Source organism: Pituophis catenifer, unplaced genomic scaffold (assembly GCF_029215685.1).
Source record: "Pituophis catenifer annectens isolate HBS135680 unplaced genomic scaffold, rPitCat1.0.hap2 SCAF_11, whole genome shotgun sequence".
NCBI classification, from domain to species: Eukaryota; Metazoa; Chordata; class Lepidosauria; order Squamata; family Colubridae; genus Pituophis; species Pituophis catenifer.
In genome coordinates, this window is record NW_027256891.1 from 12,320,533 (window position 1) to 12,338,976 (window position 18,444).

Below are 18,444 nucleotides of genomic sequence, written 5' to 3' on the forward strand. Positions count from 1 at the left end.
ATAAATAATGCAAATAATGGCCATTATCTAGAAACACATTATCTATACACATTATCTAGATACTAGATACACTATTATTAGAATAACCCCAGAAAAGCTTTGAAGGGCCTCAGTAGAGGTTTTGCTCTGTCCAGTGTGGGGAGGCTTGATCAGCCTCTCATCCTCAGGGGTCATCCACAGCTGCCCTATGTTGCCTGGGCTGGGCATGATGGTAGTTGTAGTCCATGTGTTTCTGAAACTTTGGGAGTTGAAGTCCACCTGTCTTAAAGTTTCCAAGTTTCAGAGACACTGGTCCAATCCTCCAAGGGAGAAAAATGGGGATACCCCAACACTTTTGGGGATCCTGAGAATTTTCTTGGAAGGGGGGGGGAGATTCCTCCCTTGGGGTGAAAAAGGAGAGAAAAATAAGCTTCCACTTTGGAAGGAAGAGAGGAAAACGCCCTCACCCCACCCCACGGGCTACTCCCGCTGTCACTCCCACCCAGAAACGCCAATAGGAAAAGCGTTCAGCGCCGAAGCTCCTCCCACAAGAATCACCCCTCTCAAGGGCGCCTCCTGCCGTAAGGGTCCCCCACTAGCCACGCCCCCCGTTCCATCAATCTCGCCAAGAGGCGGGAGTTTCTTGCCCCCACCACCAATCGGAGCCCGGCCGTGTTTTCCCGACGGGCGTCACCCAGGATACTCTCCATGTTCGACATGGCTGCGCTTCAGATGCGGGCCTGGGTCGAACGACGGCGGAAAACACAGCGAGGCGGCTCGATGCCGGCGACCTGTTGGGCTTCTCGCACTTCTGTCAGCAGCGGGCTTCCTGCTTCCGCCTCCGCCCGGCGACCTGGACTCCCCGCCTCTTCCGTCAACATCACGTCACGCGGAGCTTGACGAGCAGAAAAGAGGAGGAGAGAAGAGGCGGTTGAGGGGATTGGCCGAGGCGCATGCGCACAATGGGAGCGCCGTCTTTGGCAGCTACGGAGGCGGGCACGGCGCGAGGCTCCTCCTTCCAGCCAAGTTTCGTTTTCCCTGATGACGTCACCGGGAAAGGAGGAGGCTGCGCCCTATCGGGAAGAAGAGGCAACTGCAGGCTTGGGCGCTTCTCAGCCGGGTATAACTTAGAGACGAGCGAGTTCCCATCATCCCCTGCCAAGGAGGATCAAGATGGGATATGTAGTGTTTCTCTGCTACAGGGAAGGAGCCTTGGGCGAGCGAGGCAGGTCTGGTTCCCCTAAATCCCAGGGACTGGTCCTTCCAGATTTAGGGGAGTCCACTGATCAATGGCCGTTTGGTTAATCAGAGAAGGGGATTTTTAGTGCTCGGTCTTACAGAGGAGGCTGCACCACATCGGACTTCAGCGCCCTCCCCCACCTGCCCCCCCGTGGGGATTTGGGGAGTTTTGAAATCTGCATCTGTAGCCCATTTGGAGGAAAGCAAGCGACCCACTTCATCGCTGCCCCCAGATTGGTCTGCAGGGTCCTGGAGCAGATCGTACACCGGTGTCTCTCAAACCTCGGCGGGTTTAAGCTGGGGGGACTTCAACTCCCAGGATTGCCCAGAATTCTGGACGTTGAAGCCCACCTCTCTTTAAATTCTCGAGGTGGAGAAGCGCCGATACAGACCCCGCATCGCTAGAGACCGTTCTGCCTGACTTTAGCTCGACTGGACACAATGGGGTTTCCCCTAATTTTATTTATGGAGGTTACTTCCACGTAGCTCCTGCACAACGAATTGTCTTTTTCCCAACGAAGTAAAAGCAACGGGTTTAAAAGGGATATGCATTTTTCTTGGACGCCCTGCCTTATTTTGGTGGCCCCGATTTTTCTGTAAATAAACGAATCAATAGCAACCAGGGTGCCTATCTGTTTGTGTCAAGCGAACAACCCGTCCCCAAGAATGACTGAATGAAACTCGGGGACTCCGCCTCTTTTCTTCCACCCGCAGATTTAAATTTGAACTATTCAGAAAGCCGTTTTGGGCGCCTTTGGGCGAACGCATGGCGGAGCTTGCAGATTTGAACCCGGAGCAAATAGAAGAGTACAGGTATGGGGAAGGGGCGCCTCCTGATTTGCTCCTGGCAAGCCGTTTCTTTGTGCAGGGGCTTGGCAGGAGTGGGGGATCCCACATCCCTATATTCATCTTCCTTTTTTTTCCTGCTAAGAGAGTCTCCCGAAAGGTGCTTTTCTTCAAAAGGCAACTAGACGTTATTCTTTTTTTCCTTTGAAAACGAAAAGCACCTTTGGGACAACCGTGACCAAATGATTGAGAATCTCCATAAATACTAAGGGGGTCCTTTATCAATGGGAGCTGGCTAAGATTTAAGCCAGCAGAATTATTTGGGGGGAAAAGAATGAGAATGTCGGTCCTGCCTCCGCTCCTGGCTTTTAAGTAAGAACGATCCTTGACTCCGGTTGGTGAGGAAAGTATAGTTTACTTGAAGGTAAGCAAAGCCGGAACTGGAGTTTGCATGTCAAAATTCCGAGTAAAGCTTTCCCCCGCTTTAAGGCTTCTCCACTGTTCTCCACCCCCCTTTGTCCAATTTTGGACAAAGTTTTTTTTGGAAATGGACGCTCTGCTTATAGTCTGGCATGCAGTTACATTCTTCCTATCGGACCTTGGGATGCCAGCTCTACTCTGCGCTCACTCTCTTAGCTTTCGTTTTCCCCCCATCTCTTAGCTTTCGTTTCCCATCGTAGGCGCTCCCCCTCCTATTTTCCCCACACCAATTGTGTGAGGTGTTTTGGGCTCAGAGAGAGAGAGAGAACTAAGCAAAGCACAGCTTATAACCTTCGGGTCCAACCTTGGGAACTTTTTAAGTCGTGTGGACTTCAACTGCCAGAATTCCCCATCCAGGTCTGGGCACCCCTCGCTTCGAACAAGATGTGAATTTAGCCCCTATATGGACAAAGTTCCTAGACCAGTGTGCCTTAATCACTGACTGCCTTTGGTGTTTGGTGAACCAAGCCAACTGTGATTTATTCTGCAAGATATGGCTAAGCAAAGCACAGCTTGGAATAGTGATCTCCAATTCCCCATCCAGTTCTGGGCATCTCTGGCTTAAAACAAGATGGCAATTTAGGCACTCTGAGGACAAAAGTCCTGTTGGCTCATGATGTCAGGGAAGAACCCTGACTGCATCTGTTACTTTAAAAAAGCATCTAGAGTGAGAAGGAGGTTAGGTTTGGAACTGCATCCTCAATCATTTGGAAGTAAGCCTTGAAAGCTTTTGCTGAAGGTAGAGAATAATTTTGCCAAGCTGTCTTCTTGAGGCTGTGGAACACTTCAATCAGCCCTTCTCTGATAGTAGAACTCCCATCTTAGCGTCTTTATCATATCTCAGTTGCGTTTCCATTTGTGGCCACCGTGATAATTCAACACCCTGATCTTGTACAGTACACGTGCTTGATAATATAACTCCCAATCTGGTAGTCCAAAACCTCCATTATTGCAACATTTTCAGTCTAATTCTAGCTTTCTTTCTAGCGTTTTTGAAAGAAATTTCAAAATTTATTGTGTTTGGCTCATCAAAAAGGAATGGTTTGAAACAAGAAAAACAATTCCTTGTAAAATATTCCTTTTTATAGTTGCTGTTCTTCCTAACCTTGATGGTTGCACATTTTTCTTTTTCCAAGTCATTTTTTTTATTCAATAGCTTAATATAGTTACCCTCTTTTATTGTTGCACATCTTCCTGTTCGATATATTCCCAAATATTTAACTTTTTTAACTATCTGGAGATCTGTCTTTTTTGCCAATTCATTTTTTGTTAATCTGTAAGATTTTACCGATTTTACCTATTATTTTAATTTTTCTTTATTTGTTTTCAATCTTGCTACTTCCCCATATTATTCTCTTCTTTTTATTAGTTTAGGACCAGTTTGCAATGGTTCTTCTATGATGAATATCAAGTTGTCCGCAAATGCTTGTAATTTATATTTTTCCTTCTTTATTTCCATGCCTTTTATTTCTGAGTCTTCTCTAATATTTTTGTTTAATACTTCCAATGTTAATATAAATAACAATGGGGATAATGGACATCCTTGTCTTGTGCCTTTTTTTATATAAAAATTTTCTGTAAAGTCCCCATTAACTTTTGCTGTTTGTCTATAATATATTGTCGTAATCATTTTTATAAATGTCTCTCCAAAGTCCATACGATCTAACTTGCATCATAAATGCATCATTACAAACCTCTAGCATACATTTATCTTGTAGGTGTTTATAAACCTCTTTTTTTTTGTCTTTTTATCGGCTCCGTCAACTCCATCATTATCTTTTCATTTAAGATTTTTAATGTTGTCATACTTTTGGTAGTTCAGCTCTTTCCAGGTATTGTGTTATTATTTTATCTGAATTTTTTTCTGTATCATATAATTTTTCATAAAATTCTTCTATTTTTTTTTAAAATTTTGAAACTATACATCCTTTCTCGTTTTTTAGTTTACTAATCAATTTCTTCTCTCTTTCTTTTTTCAGTTTGTAGGCTATCCATCTTCGCGGTTTGTTGTCTCTTTTGCTGTTTTTTTGTTCTTTTGATTAGTTCTGCCAATTCTTCCTTTTCTATCGAGTTCAGTTTATGTTTTATTATTTCCATTTGATTTTTAAGAGTTTTCTTTTGTGGATCTCTGTACTTCTAGCTCAAGTTTTTTGAATTCTTCTCTCAACGTCATTTGATTTTTTTTTTCCTTGTTCTTTCTCAGCATGTAGGTTAGAGCTAATCCCCTGATATATGCCTTCAGTGTCCCATACATTTTGCTCTGATGTATCTTATTTTCTTTAAAGAAAAAATTCATTCCTTTTGCTATTGCTTGTATAAATTCTTTCTCTTTTAATATAGATTGATTCTATGTCCATGTCAGGTTTTTTTTTACTCCTTTCCATCTTAATTTTATCGGGGTTATGGTCAGCCCAAATATTGGTTTCTATCTCAATCTCCTATAAGTTTGTTCTGAATTCGGGTAACATCCATATCCTATCAATTCTGGACCATGATTTATGCCTGTTTGAATAAAATGTATATTGATTTTTTTGGGGGGGGGCATTCATTTCTCTCCACATCCTGTATTCAAGTTTCTTCTATCATTTTAAAAAATCTTAGGAAGTTATCTTTCTTTCCTTTTCCCCCTTACTATTTCTGTAGTCTAGTTTTGCATCTACGATTACATTAAAATCTCCTACTAGGAAATATTTTGATATTCCATTTCCAGTATCATCTTATGTAGTTTTTGATAGAATTCTTATTATTTGGGGTGTATATTACTACCATGACTATCTGTTTGTGGTTCATTACTATTTCCACCATTAAAATCCTCCTTCATCTCCATAAATTTGTTTGGAATTTATTGTTTCCTTAATATAAAAAGCTGCCCCTCTTTTTTTTGTTGTACTGATGAAAAATATAATTTCCCAATTTTTGGATATTCCAGTAGTTTAGAATGCTGTTTTTTTATATGGGTTTCTTGGAGGCAAATTATGTCTACTGAAGAAAGTTAGCACCCACCCCTCTTAGAAGAATGAAATATTTTTGGAAATATTAAAAAGACAGAATATTATATTTCCCTGGATGAGAAATTGAGAAACATGCTCTTGGAGACAGAAACTCAGCCCCAATTTAGAGGGTATGAATAACATTCTCTCTCCACTCCATGTGTTCAGCTGCACCAGGACCATGTGCTTCATGGTTCTGCTCCATTAAACCAGCTTTCCAAGGAGCCTCCATGTTTCCAGTGTCTTTCTCCCCACTTGGAACCAAACCCAGATAGACATTTCTTCCAACACTACTTTCAATTTTTGTAATCGTGTATTTTTTTTCCTTTTGAGGGGAGAATTCAATCCGTTTATGTTCATTGGCAGCATTTCACTTTCCTTCTCCATCTCTTTTATTTATATATTGGTTTTATTCTTCTAGTTGTTCTTGTCTGTCCCTGTTCTTTTGCCCTTGCTTCTTTCTCCTCAGGCAAGGTTATGTAGCTATCATAAAATTCTGTTGCCTTATTTATAGAATCTAATCTGCATCTTTTACCATCCCAATTCACTAAAATTCTCTCTGGGATCAGCCATCTTCTCTTTCAATCAATTTAGTAGTCAAAAATTGATATTGCTTGTGAGTCTCTTATCCTTCTAGGGATCTGTTTCAGAAGCACAATCTCTTTTCCTTGATATTGTAATGGGTCATCTCTTACCCTTCTCAATATTTCATCTCTTCATTTTTTCACAAATCTCACATGTACCTCCTGAAAGCCAAATCTGGCTCTAGGTTCTGCCTCAGTTTACCTTCCCAATAAGCAACTGAGTCGGAAGATCACTTATAAGTAGTTTATTAGAATCTCTATGAAAAAAAAGGAAGAGAGAACCTTGAGCCCCATATTCACTCCTTTTTATAGTTAACACAACAAAGAAAACCTGAGCTTGCTTCAGCTTATTTAATTTCTAATTTGATTAAATCTGGGGGACTTTTTCAAAGGACTTTGTGGAGGTGCAAAGGAAAAAAAAAAGATTTCCTTTTTTCAGAAAAGTTAATTTACGTGGCAGAATGGCTTCAAAGAAACAGGAAGGAAAGGCTGCAGGGGAGGGATCTCCCACTCACAAACCGGAACAGCAGCCCCCTCCCAGTCAGCAGAGTGAGGGAAAGGACTTTGATGTTCAAAGTTTAAAAGATTTTATTACCCAGGCTCTGGATGATAAATTTCAAAAATCACAACAGGAAATGAAGAAGGAAATTAATGAATTTAAAGAGGCAATGAAAGAGAACTATGACAAGGTGTCTGATAAATTGTCAAATGTGGTTTCTGATTTGGCAGAAACCATTACTAAAGTGGATTCCAAATTGGAAGAATTCAAATCAGAAGTTAATGTTAAAATGAAGGATACTGATTTTAAAATTGCTGATGTGGATAATAAAGTGCAGAGAGTTGAAAATGAAATTACAATGATACAGTTTCGATCCATGGAATTCGCTATTAGGCTTCGAGGAATAAAAGAGAATGATAGGCAAGATTTGAGACAGATTTGTTCTGATGCCCTGGCTGTATTGTTAAAAATTGATCCAGCAGATGTGGTCTATAAAATAGACAAAATTTACAGAGTGAACTCATGGGTGGCTAGACAAAGAAAATTGCCGAAAGATGTGGTGATATACTTTACTGACAGAAGAATAAGAAATGATATTTTGCAAAGATCCTTTCTTTCCTCTGTGCAAGTGGAGGGAGCTCAAATTGGAGTTTACAAGGAATTACCACCTAAGATGTTAAAAGATCAGGTTTATTTTAAAAGGAATTTTTCTTCCACTCTTCTCTGTTCGCTTGCTACAAGCAGTGCTACAATGTAACTTATTGAAATAGCTTTGCGAAATCACTCTCCCTTTCAGCTCGTTAACGCTGGAACGGCGCCATTTTTTCAAGCCGTTTCCGCTCACTCTAGCTTTTTCCCAAATCAGAAGTTCAAAAGAGGAGAAATACTTGCAGTTTCTTGGTTTAGGGGTTGAGATTGTTTTATAGCAAAGTTATTTTCCCATCAGTTTAAATGTTTGCTGCAGCCGGCTTGCTCTGACAGGCAGTGTCGTCCCACGCCGTCCGGAGTCTCCGCAAGTTGAAAGGGAGCCGCGCCCGTTTCCTCCCCAGTAGCAGACTTCTGGGGGTTCACAGGGGCTCGACCTGCCTCTTGCTTCACTCTTCTCCTCAAATCCTCAGGATTTTGGAGTTTTCAAGCCGCTCCCCTCACTCGGAGCGGCTCTACAGGCGGCGGGGCTGGCGGTCCTTCAAAAGCGACCGTCTTCGCTGGTGGCAGACAAACCCGGAAGTCCTCTATCTCTGGGCACCAGCTAACACCTTTATAATCAATTCTGGGAGATCTTCATTATATCGGTATGTTCTGAAATTTTAAAAAATGTGCTGCTTTTTCCATCACTAAAACAATGACTGTATCATCCAGATTTTTATTTGCTTGTATCAGTCTTCAGTTTATTTTTCCCATCTTTTGTTCTGCTTCTTCTGGTTTGTCCTCTCGTTTCTGTATTTGCTCATTTTTTATTATCATTTGCTGAAAATTTTCTAATCTCGCATCCATATTGTGGATTTGCTCCTTCATCTTCTCCCAGTTGCCTTTCGTCTCATTGTGATTTCTTTTTGTTTCCTCTTTATGTGACGTAATTGCTTCTTGGATTGATTGTAGCACAGATTGTATTTCTTTTTGCAAAGTATTAGTTTTTTCTTGATGCAACATTGCTTCTATTGATCTCTGATTCGATGGAATGGATGCTGCAGATTTTGGTGTGGAGGATGGTCTTTTCCCAATTTTAGTTACATTTGAATTGCTCATTTTGGTTCCATCATTGCTGTTTTCTTTGACTGCATCTATTGCTTTAAACAAAACAAAAAAAAAAAAAACAGAGCGAGAGGGAGGCTACGTTTGGAACTGCATCCTCAATCATTTGGAAGTAAGCCTTATTGAAAGCTTTTGCTGAAGGTAGAGAATAATTTTGCCAAGCTGTCTTCTTCAGACAGTGAAACACTTTTGCAACCAGCACTTCTCTGATAGTAGAACTCCCATGTCCAGGAGGAAGGAGAAAGAGAATAATATAAAATCCAGGAGGAGGTGTGGACTTTTCAGATTTGCAGGATCACATGGCTTTAATACAGGTAGTCCTCAATTTATGACCACAGCTGAACCCAAAATTTCTGTTGCTAAACAAGACAGTTGTTAAATGAATTTTGCCCCATTTTATGACTTTTCTTGCCACATTTGTTAAGTGAATCACTGCAGTTGTTTAGTTAGTAGCATGGTTGTTAAGTGAATCTGGCTTCCCCATTGACTTTGCTGATCAGAAGGTCGCAAACTGGGATAACGTAAACCCGAGAAACTGCAGCCATCACAGGGTGGATAAAAATCAATAATTTTTTTTAAAATCGTATTTTTTTTATTTAAATCGTATTTTTTTGATTTATATCTAATTTATTTAAATAAAACACTTTTGGGGTAAAAATCTATCGTAAGATAGTTTTCTATTTAAGATACATAAATAATTTAGTTTATTCAGCATGAAATGGAGCTAAGTTATGTAGCATGAGGCTGTATATTCTGCAACACTGGGACTATCGGTGAGTCAACAGTGGGTCAAAGAAGTAGCAGAGATGACAGTTGCTCTTTAAAAATTATAATTTAAATCAAGTTGATTTAAATCAAGCCTTTTTACTAGTGATTTAAATCATGATTTAAATTGTGATTTAAATCAACTCGATTTAAATCAAATCCACCCTGAGCCATCATAAAGAGGAATCAGTTGAAAAGCGTCCGAATTTCAATCACATGATCATGGGAACAGCTGCAATGGTCATAAGTCTGAAAAACGTTCATGTCACTTTTTCCAATGCCATTGTAACTTTAAATGGTCAGTAAATCAAATGATGTAAGTCAAGGACTACCTGTACTAGCCTAGAAATAAGCACTACTACTACTACTACTACCCACCTCCGAATCTAAGGCATTTATGTTGCAGAAAGAGTGGGTTTTTTAATCATGGCAGCCTGGTCTACCCAAAATGGGACAGTTAACCTTAATCTTAAACACAATCTCTCCTCTGGTATAACCAACAAAGCGAGGAGAGCCTGTGGTTTAAAGGTAAATACATCTACCAATATGTAAGCAGCCCAGTTTCAAATCCCAGAATTGTATGGCTACCTGATCAAGAGCTAAATAGCTTGAATAGATCTGTACCACTGTCCCTTTATTTCTTTGATTTTACAGATATGTGTCCCAAGCCAAGCAGGAGGCCCGAAGTGGGAACTTGGAAGCGTCTATCCAATTGTTCCAACAGGCTCTTGAAATCCATTCCAGTGAAAAGCTGACCGCGAACATTAAAAAGTTGGAGGAAGACCTAGCTTCTCTGGCTGTGGAGGAGGAAGAGGACGACGATGGCATTTTTGTGGATGTGTGTCAGAGCGGACTCATGCTGAATGGAGAAATGCACGATAAGCTTTTTGACTATCAGAGAGAAGGGGTTGCTTTTTTGTACCAGTTATATCGAGACAGAAGGAAGGGTGGCATCCTGGCAGATGACATGGGACTCGGGAAGACCATTCAGGTCATTGCGTTCCTCTCCGGAATGTTTGATGCAAAACTCATCCGTTCCGTGTTGCTGATTCTCCCAGTCAGCCTTCTTAACAACTGGGTGAAAGAGTTTGCCAAGTGGACCCCAGGCCTGCGAGTGAAAGTTTTTCATGGGACCAACAAAGCTGAACGTAATAGGTCTCTGGAGCGGATCCAGAGGAGAAAGGGCATCTTGCTCACAACCTACCAGATGCTCCTCAACAGCCGGCCGCAGCTTTCTAGCTTTGGTGGGAAAGAGTTTGTTTGGGACTATATCATTCTGGATGAAGCCCATAAAATCAAAACTCCATCTGCCAAAACGACAAAATTTGTGAATGCCATTTCTTCCAAAAACCGCATCCTTCTCACAGGGACTCCGGTTCAAAACAATCTCAAAGAACTTTGGGCTCTTTTTGATTTTGCTTGTCAAGGCTCGCTTTTGGGTACCAGCAAGACCTTTCGGATGGAATATGAGAACCCCATCACAAGAGCCAGGGCAAAAGATGCCACTCCTGGAGAGAAAGCTCTGGGACTTAAAATCTCAGAAAACCTGATGTCCATCATAAAGCCATATTTTCTGAGACGGACTAAAGATGAGCTCCAGAAGAAGAAAAAGGCTGAACTTCCAAACCATCTTCCTGAAAATCAAAGCAAAGATCTTGCTCCCACCGTGCCTTCACTTCCTCGAAAGAACGAGTTCATTATATGGGCATTCTTATCACCCATACAAGAGGAAATATATAGAAATTTTATATCTCTGGATCATATCAAAGAGCTGTTGACATCTAAAAGGTCCCCACTGGCTCAACTGAATATCCTGAAGCAGCTCTGTGATCACCCAAGGCTCTTGTCAAATCGAACATGTAGTCAACTAGGCCTGGAAGCATCCAATTATAGTAAACAAGATGTTGTTGAAAAAAACCCCAGTGAGCTCCCAGACATGAAGTGGAGTATTGGGCATGTTTCTGATGAGATGCTGATTCAGCAGTCTGGAAAGTTGAGCTTCCTTGTGGCGCTGCTGGAAAGACTGCAAGATGAGGGACATAGAACTCTGGTGTTTTCCCTATCACGAAAAATGTTGGACATTATAGAGCGCGTCTTAACTCACAGGGGATTTAAGGTCATGCGCGTTGATGGGACAGTGACTCAGTTGGCAGAACGAGAGAAGAGAATTGGCATGTTTCAAAAAGATGGAGACTACTCTGTCTTTTTGCTTACTACTCAAGTTGGTGGGGTTGGTTTAACCTTAACAGCTGCTAGCCGGGTGGTGATCTTTGATCCTAGCTGGAATCCAGCTACAGATGCCCAAGCTGTGGACCGAGCTTACAGGATTGGCCAAAAAGAGAATGTCATAATCTACCGTCTGATTACCTGTGGGACAGTAGAAGAGAAGATTTATAGAAGGCAAGTCTTCAAGGATTCCTTAATGCGTCAAAGTACGGGCGATAAGAAGAATCCCTATCGCTATTTCACTATGCAAGAGGTAAAGGAGTTGTTCATATTGGAAGACACACGAAGCTCGGCCACACAGTTACAACTGCAGTCCTTGCATGCCACCCAAAGAAAAACAGACACTGAGTTGGATGAACACATTGCATACCTCCACGCGCTAGATATATTTGGCATTTCTGACCATGATTTGATGTACACACGTGACACAGCACATGATGATGAAGCCGAAAATGAAGAAGCCCACAGGTACATTGAACACAGAGTCCAAAAAGCCCAAGAGTTGGTACAACTAGAATCTCAGTTGAATGACCAGCACATGAGAAATATCAGAAACACGACTGAAGGAGCATGGCTGAGAGATATAGACTCATCCACCCAGCCAAAAACAAAACCATCCAAGTCTTCACCAAGTGAAACTCTTGGACCATCTATGTCCGAAAGGACAAACCCAACAGTTGTGGCATCACCCATTCCATCCATGAAGAAATCACCAACTCCTCTTCCAACGCCTGTGTTTAACCCACCTGTATTTATTAGTCCTGTACACAGTAATGAAGTTATTGATCTTACAAGCGATGATGACAACGATGTTGTTAGTGATATGGTCAATTTGAGCTCTAAAATGACCAGTCTGGTTGTTGAAGACGTGGATGATGAGCAAATACTTCAGATTATTTCTAATATGGAAGATGCTTTGCCTTCTGAGGAGAAAGAACAGCAATTTCCCAGCTTCCAAGCGTGTGAACTAAAGCCTGGGACAAGTCTTGTGTCCCCTTTTCAGACTCATTCAATATCTAACAAGGAGGACTACGGTCCTGAATCCAGTGCAATCTCTGAACTGCTTGCCCAGGATAAGGATGATGAGCAACTGGTTTTGCATACAATCAATACGGAAGTTCTGCACTTCAAAAACAAAGGATATCAACCAATCAGACTGCAAGCAGATGAGCAAAACGAGAGTCTAAATCTTGTATCTCCTCTTCTCCAAGCTATTTCATTATCTATCGAAGGCAGTGTCAACTCTGAATCCAAAATGATCTTTCGTGAGCCATCTCCAGAAGCAAGAAATGAGCTTAAAGATGTCCACATGAAACTGCTGCAGGACTTTGCAGAAAAAGACATGTCATTAAAGGAGACAGTAAACAAAGGATTCCAGCTGAGGTTGGTTAGCTACTGTAGCTCTGCAACTGAATCAATTGGGAGAGAACATGGGAGTCACAGAAGCCTCCAGACTAGCAATGGTGCAGAGGGCTCTGTGGTCATGGACGATTCCAACGGTCCATGTGATAGTAGAGACAGTTTTGGGCTGTGGAAAAAGAAGCGTCTTGCAATTATTGTTTCGGATGAGGAAGAGGAAAATGATGAATTAATAGATGAACTGGATGAGGACAAGCCAGAGGGAATTTGTATGTCCACGCCAAAGACCAACAGGCCAATGGCTGCGATTTATTTTTCTCCAAGGGTCAAACTGAGTGGAAGAAGATCAACAGCTTCTCGTCGATCCCTCTTCGATCTGGTCTTGGAAAAAGTGGAGGGGGCAGCCGAAGAAGCAGGAAGTAAAGATCTCCAGATGAAACTGCTGCAAGACTCAATTGTGTATCCTGATGATGACATGCACCAAACTCAGGCTGACATGTCACTTGGTTGTCTTCATGCAGATGCCTGTGCAATTAAGGAACTAGATGCTGTGGCACCACAGGAGACCATGCTTAGCAAAATGACAGAAAGCATCACATTGCGGAAGTCTGATGTGAGAGAAACTGCACAGTTCAAGTCTCTTGATATTTCCTCTCTGCAGATGAGGAATACCAGAAACACGACTGAAGGAACATGGGTAAGAGATATAGACTCATCTACCCAGCCAAAAATAAAACCATCCAGGTCTTCATCAGGTGGCCCTCTGGGGCCATCCATGTCCGAAAGGACAAACCCAACAGTTGTGGCATCACCCATTCCATCCATGATTAAATCACCAACTCCTCTTCCAATGCCTGTGGCTATCCCACCTGTATTTATTAGTCCTGTACTCAGTAACAAAGTTATTGATCTTACAAGCGACGATGACAACGATGTTGTTAGTGATATGGTCAATTTGAGCTCTATAATGACCAGTCTGGTTCTTGAAGACGTGGATGTTGAGCAAATACTTCAGATTATTTTTAATATGGAAGATGCTTTGCCTTCTGAGGAGAAACAACAGCAATTTCCCAGCTTCCAAGCGTGTGAACTAAAGCCTGGGACAGGTCTTGTGTCCCCTTTTCAGACTCATCCAGTATCTAACAAGGAGAACTACAGTCCTGAATCTAGTGCAATCTCTGAACTGCCTGCCCAGGATAAGGATGATGAGCAACTGGTTTTGCATACAATCAATACGGAAGTTCTGCACTTCAAAAACAAAGAATATCAACCAATCAGACTGCAAGCAGATGAGCAAAACGAGAGTCTAAATGTAGTATCTCCTCTTCTCCAAGTTATTTCATTATCTATCGAAGGCAGTGTCAACTCTGAATCCAAAATGATCTTTTGTGAGCCATCTCCAGAAGCAAGAAATGAGCTTAAAGATGTCCACATGAAACTGCTGCAGGACTTTGCAGAAAAAGACATGTCATTAAAGGAGACAGTAAACAAAGGATTCCAGCTGAGGTTGGTTAGCTACTGTAGCTCTGCAACTGAATCAATTGGGAGAGAACATGGGAGTCACAGAAGCCTCCAGACTAGCAATGGTGCAGAGGGCTCTGTGGTCATGGACGATTCCAACGGTCCATGTGATAGTAGAGACAGTTTTGGGCTGTGGAAAAAGAAGCGTCCTGCAATTATTGTTTCGGATGAGGAAGAGGAAAATGATGAATTAATAGATGAACTGGATGAGGACAAGCCAGAGGGAATTTGTATGTCCACGCCAAAGACCAACAGGCCAATGGCTGCAATGTATTTTTCTCCAAGGGTCAAATTGAGTGGAAGAAGATCAACAGCTTCTCGTCGATCCCTCTTCGATCTGGTCTTGGAAAAAGTGGAGGGGGCAGCCGAAGAAGCAGGAAGTAAAGATCTCCAGATGAAACTGCTGCAAGACTCAATTGTGTATCCTGATGATGACATGCACCAAACTCAGGCTGACATGTCACTTGGTTGTCTTCATGGAGATGCCTGTGCAATTAAGGAACTAGATGCTGTGGAACCACAGGAGACCATGCTTAGCAAAATGACAGAAAGCATCACATTGCGGAAGTCTGATGTGAGAGAAACTGCACAGTTCAAGTCTCTTGATATTTCCTCTCTGCAGATGAGGAATACCAGAAACACGACTGAAGGAACATGGGTAAGAGATATAGACTCATCTACCCAGCCAAAAATAAAACCATCCAGGTCTTCATCAGGTGGCCCTCTGGGGCCATCCATGTCCGAAAGGACAAACCCAACAGTTGTGGCATCACCCGTTCCATCCATGATTAAATCACCAACTCCTCTTCCAATGCCTGTGGCTATCCCACCTGTATTTATTAGTCCTGTACTCAGTAACAAAGTTATTGATCTTACAAGCGACGATGACAACGATGTTGTTAGTGATATGGTCAATTTGAGCTCTATAATGACCAGTCTGTTTCTTGAAGACGTGGATGTTGAGCAAATACTTCAGATTATTTCTAATATGGAAGATGCTTTGCCTTCTGAGGAGAAACAACAGCAATTTCCCAGCTGCCAAGCGTGTGAACTAAAGCCTGGGACAGGGCCTGTGTCCCCTTTTCAGACTCATCCAGTATCTAACAAGGAGGACTACAGTCCTGAATCCAGCGCAATCTCTGAACTGCCTGCCCAGGATAAGGATGATGAGCAACTGGTTTTCCATACAATCAATACGGAAGTTCTGCACTTCAAAAACAAAGAATATCAACCAATCCGACTGCAAGCAGATGAGCAAAACGAGAGTCTAAATGTAGTATCTCCTCTTCTCCAAGCTATTTCATTATCTATCGAAGGCAGTGTCAACTCTGAATCCAAAATGATCTTTTGTGAGCCATCTCCAGAAGCAAGAAATGAGCTTAAAGATGTCCACATGAAACTGCTGCAGGACTTTGCAGAAAAAGACATGTCATTAAAGGAGACAGTAAACGAAGGATTCCAGCTGAAGTTGGTTAGCTACTGTAGCTCTGCAACTGAATCAATTGGGAGAGAACATGGGAGTCACAGAAGCCTCCAGACTAGCAATGGTGCAGAGGGCTCTGTGGTCATGGACGATTCCAACGGTCCATGTGATAGTAGAGACAGTTTTGGGCTGTGGAAAAAGAAGCGTCCTGCAATTATTGTTTCGGATGAGGAAGAGGAAAATGATGAATTAATAGATGAACTGGATGAGGACAAGCCAGAGGGAATTTGTATGTCCACGCCAAAGACCAACAGGCCAATGGCTGCGATGTATTTTTCTCCAAGGGTCAAATTGAGTGGAAGAAGATCAACAGCTTCTCGTCGATCCCTCTTCGATCTGGTCTTGGAAGAAGTGGAGGGTGCGGCCGAAGAAGCAGGAAGTAAAGATCTCCAGATGAAACTGCTGCAAGACTCAATTGTGTATCCTGATGATGACATGCACCAAACTCAGGCTGACATGTCACTTGATTGGCTTTATGCAGATGCCTGCGAAATTAAGGAACTAGATGCTGTGGCACCACAGGAGACCATGCTTAGCAAAATGACAGAAAGCATCACATTGCAGAAGTCTGATGTGAGAGAAACTGCACAGTTCAAGTCTCTTGATATTTCCTCTCAGCAGATGAGAAATACCAGAAACACGACTGAAGGAACATGGGTAAGAGATATAGACTCATCTACCCAGCCAAAAACAAAACCATCCAGGTCTTCATCAGGTGGCCCTCTGGGGCCATCCATGTCCGAAAGGACAAACCCGATAGTCCTGGAATCACCCATTCCATCCATGAAGAAATCACCAACTCCTCCTCCAACTCCCATGGTTACCCCATCTGTATTTATTAGTCCTGTTGTCAATAATGAAGTTATTGATTTTACAAGCGATGATGATAATGTTTTAAATGTTTTAATTGGTTTGTATTTTTAATTTTGGGCCAAATTTATATATATTTTAAGTGTTTTTAATATTTGTATTTTATGTTTTTAATTCTGGCTGTACACCGCCCTGAGTCCTCAGGGAGAAGGGCGGTATATAAATTTAAAATACAATAAAAATAAAATAAATAAAAAATAATGATGTTAGTGATATGGTCAATTTGAGCTCTATAATGACCAGTCTGGTTCTTGAAGACGTGGATGTTGAGCAAATACTTCAGACTATTTCTAATACGGAAGATGCTTTGCCTTCTGAGGAGAAACAACAGCAATTTCCCAGCTTCCAAGCGTGTGAACTAAAGCCTGGGACAGGTCTTGTGTCCCCTTTTCAGACTCATTCAATATCTAACAAGGAGGACTACGGTCCTGAATCCAGTGCAATCTCCGAACTGCCTGCCCAGGATAAGGATGATGAGCAACTGGTTTTCCATACAATCAATACGGAAGTTCTGCACTTCAAAAACAAAGAATATCAACCAATCAGACTGCAAGCAGAAAAAGTGGAAAAAGTGGAGGGGGCAGCCGAAGAAGCAGGAAGTAAAGATCTCCAGATGAAACTGCTGCAAGACTCAATTGTGTATCCTGATGATGACATGCACCAAACTCAGGCTGACATGTCACTTGATTGGCTTCATGCAGATGCCTGCGAAATTAAGGAACTAGATGCTGTGGCACCACAGGAGACCATGCTTAGCAAAATGACAGAAAGCATCACATTGCAGAAGTCTGATGTGAGAGAAACTGCGCAGTTCAAGTCTCTTGATATTTCCTCTCACTATCAGCACAGGGGAAATATCAGAAACACGACTGAAGGAGCATCGCTAAGAGATATAGAATCATCCACCCAGCCAAAAACAAAACCATCCAGGTCTTCATCAGGTGACCCTCTTGGGCCATCCATGTCTGAAAGGAGAAACCCAATAGTTGTGGCATCACCCATTCCATCCATGAAGAAATCACCAACTCCTCCTCCAACTCCTGTGGTTACCCCACCTGTATTTATTAGTCCTGCCCTCAGTAACAAAGTGATTGAACTTGTAAGCCATGATGACAATGATGTTGTTAGTGATATGGTCAATTTGAGCTCTATAATGACCAGTCTGGTGGTTAAAGATGTGGATGATGAGCAAATGCTTCAGATTATTTCTAATATGGAAGATGCTTTGCCTTCTGAGGAGAAAGAACAGCAATTTTCCAGCTTCCAAGAGTGTGAACTAAAGCCTGGGACAGGTCATGTGTCCCCTTTTCAGACTCATTCAGTATCCAGACGGAATACCTGCAGAGTTCTATAAAAACTGCCAACACGCAATAGATGAAATTGAATGTAGTATTGTGTAAATGCATAACAATAATTAAAATTCATATTTAGTGAAAACATTATCCATACATTCCATATAATCAAGTAAGCACTTCCTCATCTGATTTTCAAAGCTCAGTTTATCAAGAACAGAATTCTTTTCAACTATTGGAATCATTAAACTGAAACAATTCTCTACCGATAGGAACTATTGCCCGTATACAGAAAGCTTGTATTTCATTCAGGCACCAAACCAAAGATCAAAATAACCAGTTCAAACTCTTTTAAAAAGATCATAAAATTCAACATTCATAATGGTAGGGATATCAGATTTGGGCTGCAAACATTCATACAACCACTAGGTGATAGAAATTAGGTACACACTATGTTAACTTATTGTTGCTGTTTACCACCTATTAATTATCTGATTTCCACAGCACACAGCTGGTAGCTGTCATTAAAAATGGTTAGGATATGTCCTGACCTAAAGCAAATATGATAAAAGAGTGATTAAATGACTAGGATTCACATTTCTTACAGCTATCATTAAGT

General features: G+C 41.7%; 2 protein-coding genes across 3 annotated transcripts in view; one reads left to right on the plus strand and one right to left on the minus strand.

Moving 5' to 3' along the window:
- CHMP1B (charged multivesicular body protein 1B) overlaps positions 1–18,444 on the minus strand; it is a 32,428-nt gene that overhangs the window by 11,486 nt on the left and 2,498 nt on the right. The window contains exon 1 of one of the 2 annotated variants that reach the window (XM_070951946.1): positions 683–836. The exons of the other annotated variant lie outside the window; for it this stretch is intronic. Within the exon in view, the coding sequence (XP_070808047.1) occupies positions 683–698 (16 nt within the window). The 5' untranslated portion in view covers positions 699–836. Of the gene's footprint in view, positions 1–682; positions 837–18,444 lie in introns of those variants that run through there. 2 annotated transcript variants of the gene reach the window in all.
- On the plus strand, positions 1,985–17,887 carry LOC139322745 (DNA excision repair protein ERCC-6-like). Its single transcript, XM_070951953.1, has 7 exons — positions 1,985–2,031; positions 3,160–3,162; positions 9,729–12,604; positions 13,088–14,086; positions 14,570–14,838; positions 15,589–16,320; positions 16,928–17,887. Exons 1-7 carry the CDS (start codon positions 1,985–1,987, stop codon positions 17,885–17,887), a joined length of 5,886 nt encoding a protein of 1,961 aa, XP_070808054.1.

Coding starts and splice junctions, on each gene's coding strand:
- LOC139322745 (XM_070951953.1), top strand. CDS start 1,985: ATGGCGGAGCTTGCAGATTTGAACCCGGAGCAAATAGAAGAGTACAG. Junction 12,605..13,087: donor AAGAAATGAGCTTAAAGATG/TCCACATGAAAC, acceptor GAAGTAAAGATC/TCCAGATGAAACTGCTGCAA. Junction 14,087..14,569: donor AAGAAATGAGCTTAAAGATG/TCCACATGAAAC, acceptor GAAGTAAAGATC/TCCAGATGAAACTGCTGCAA.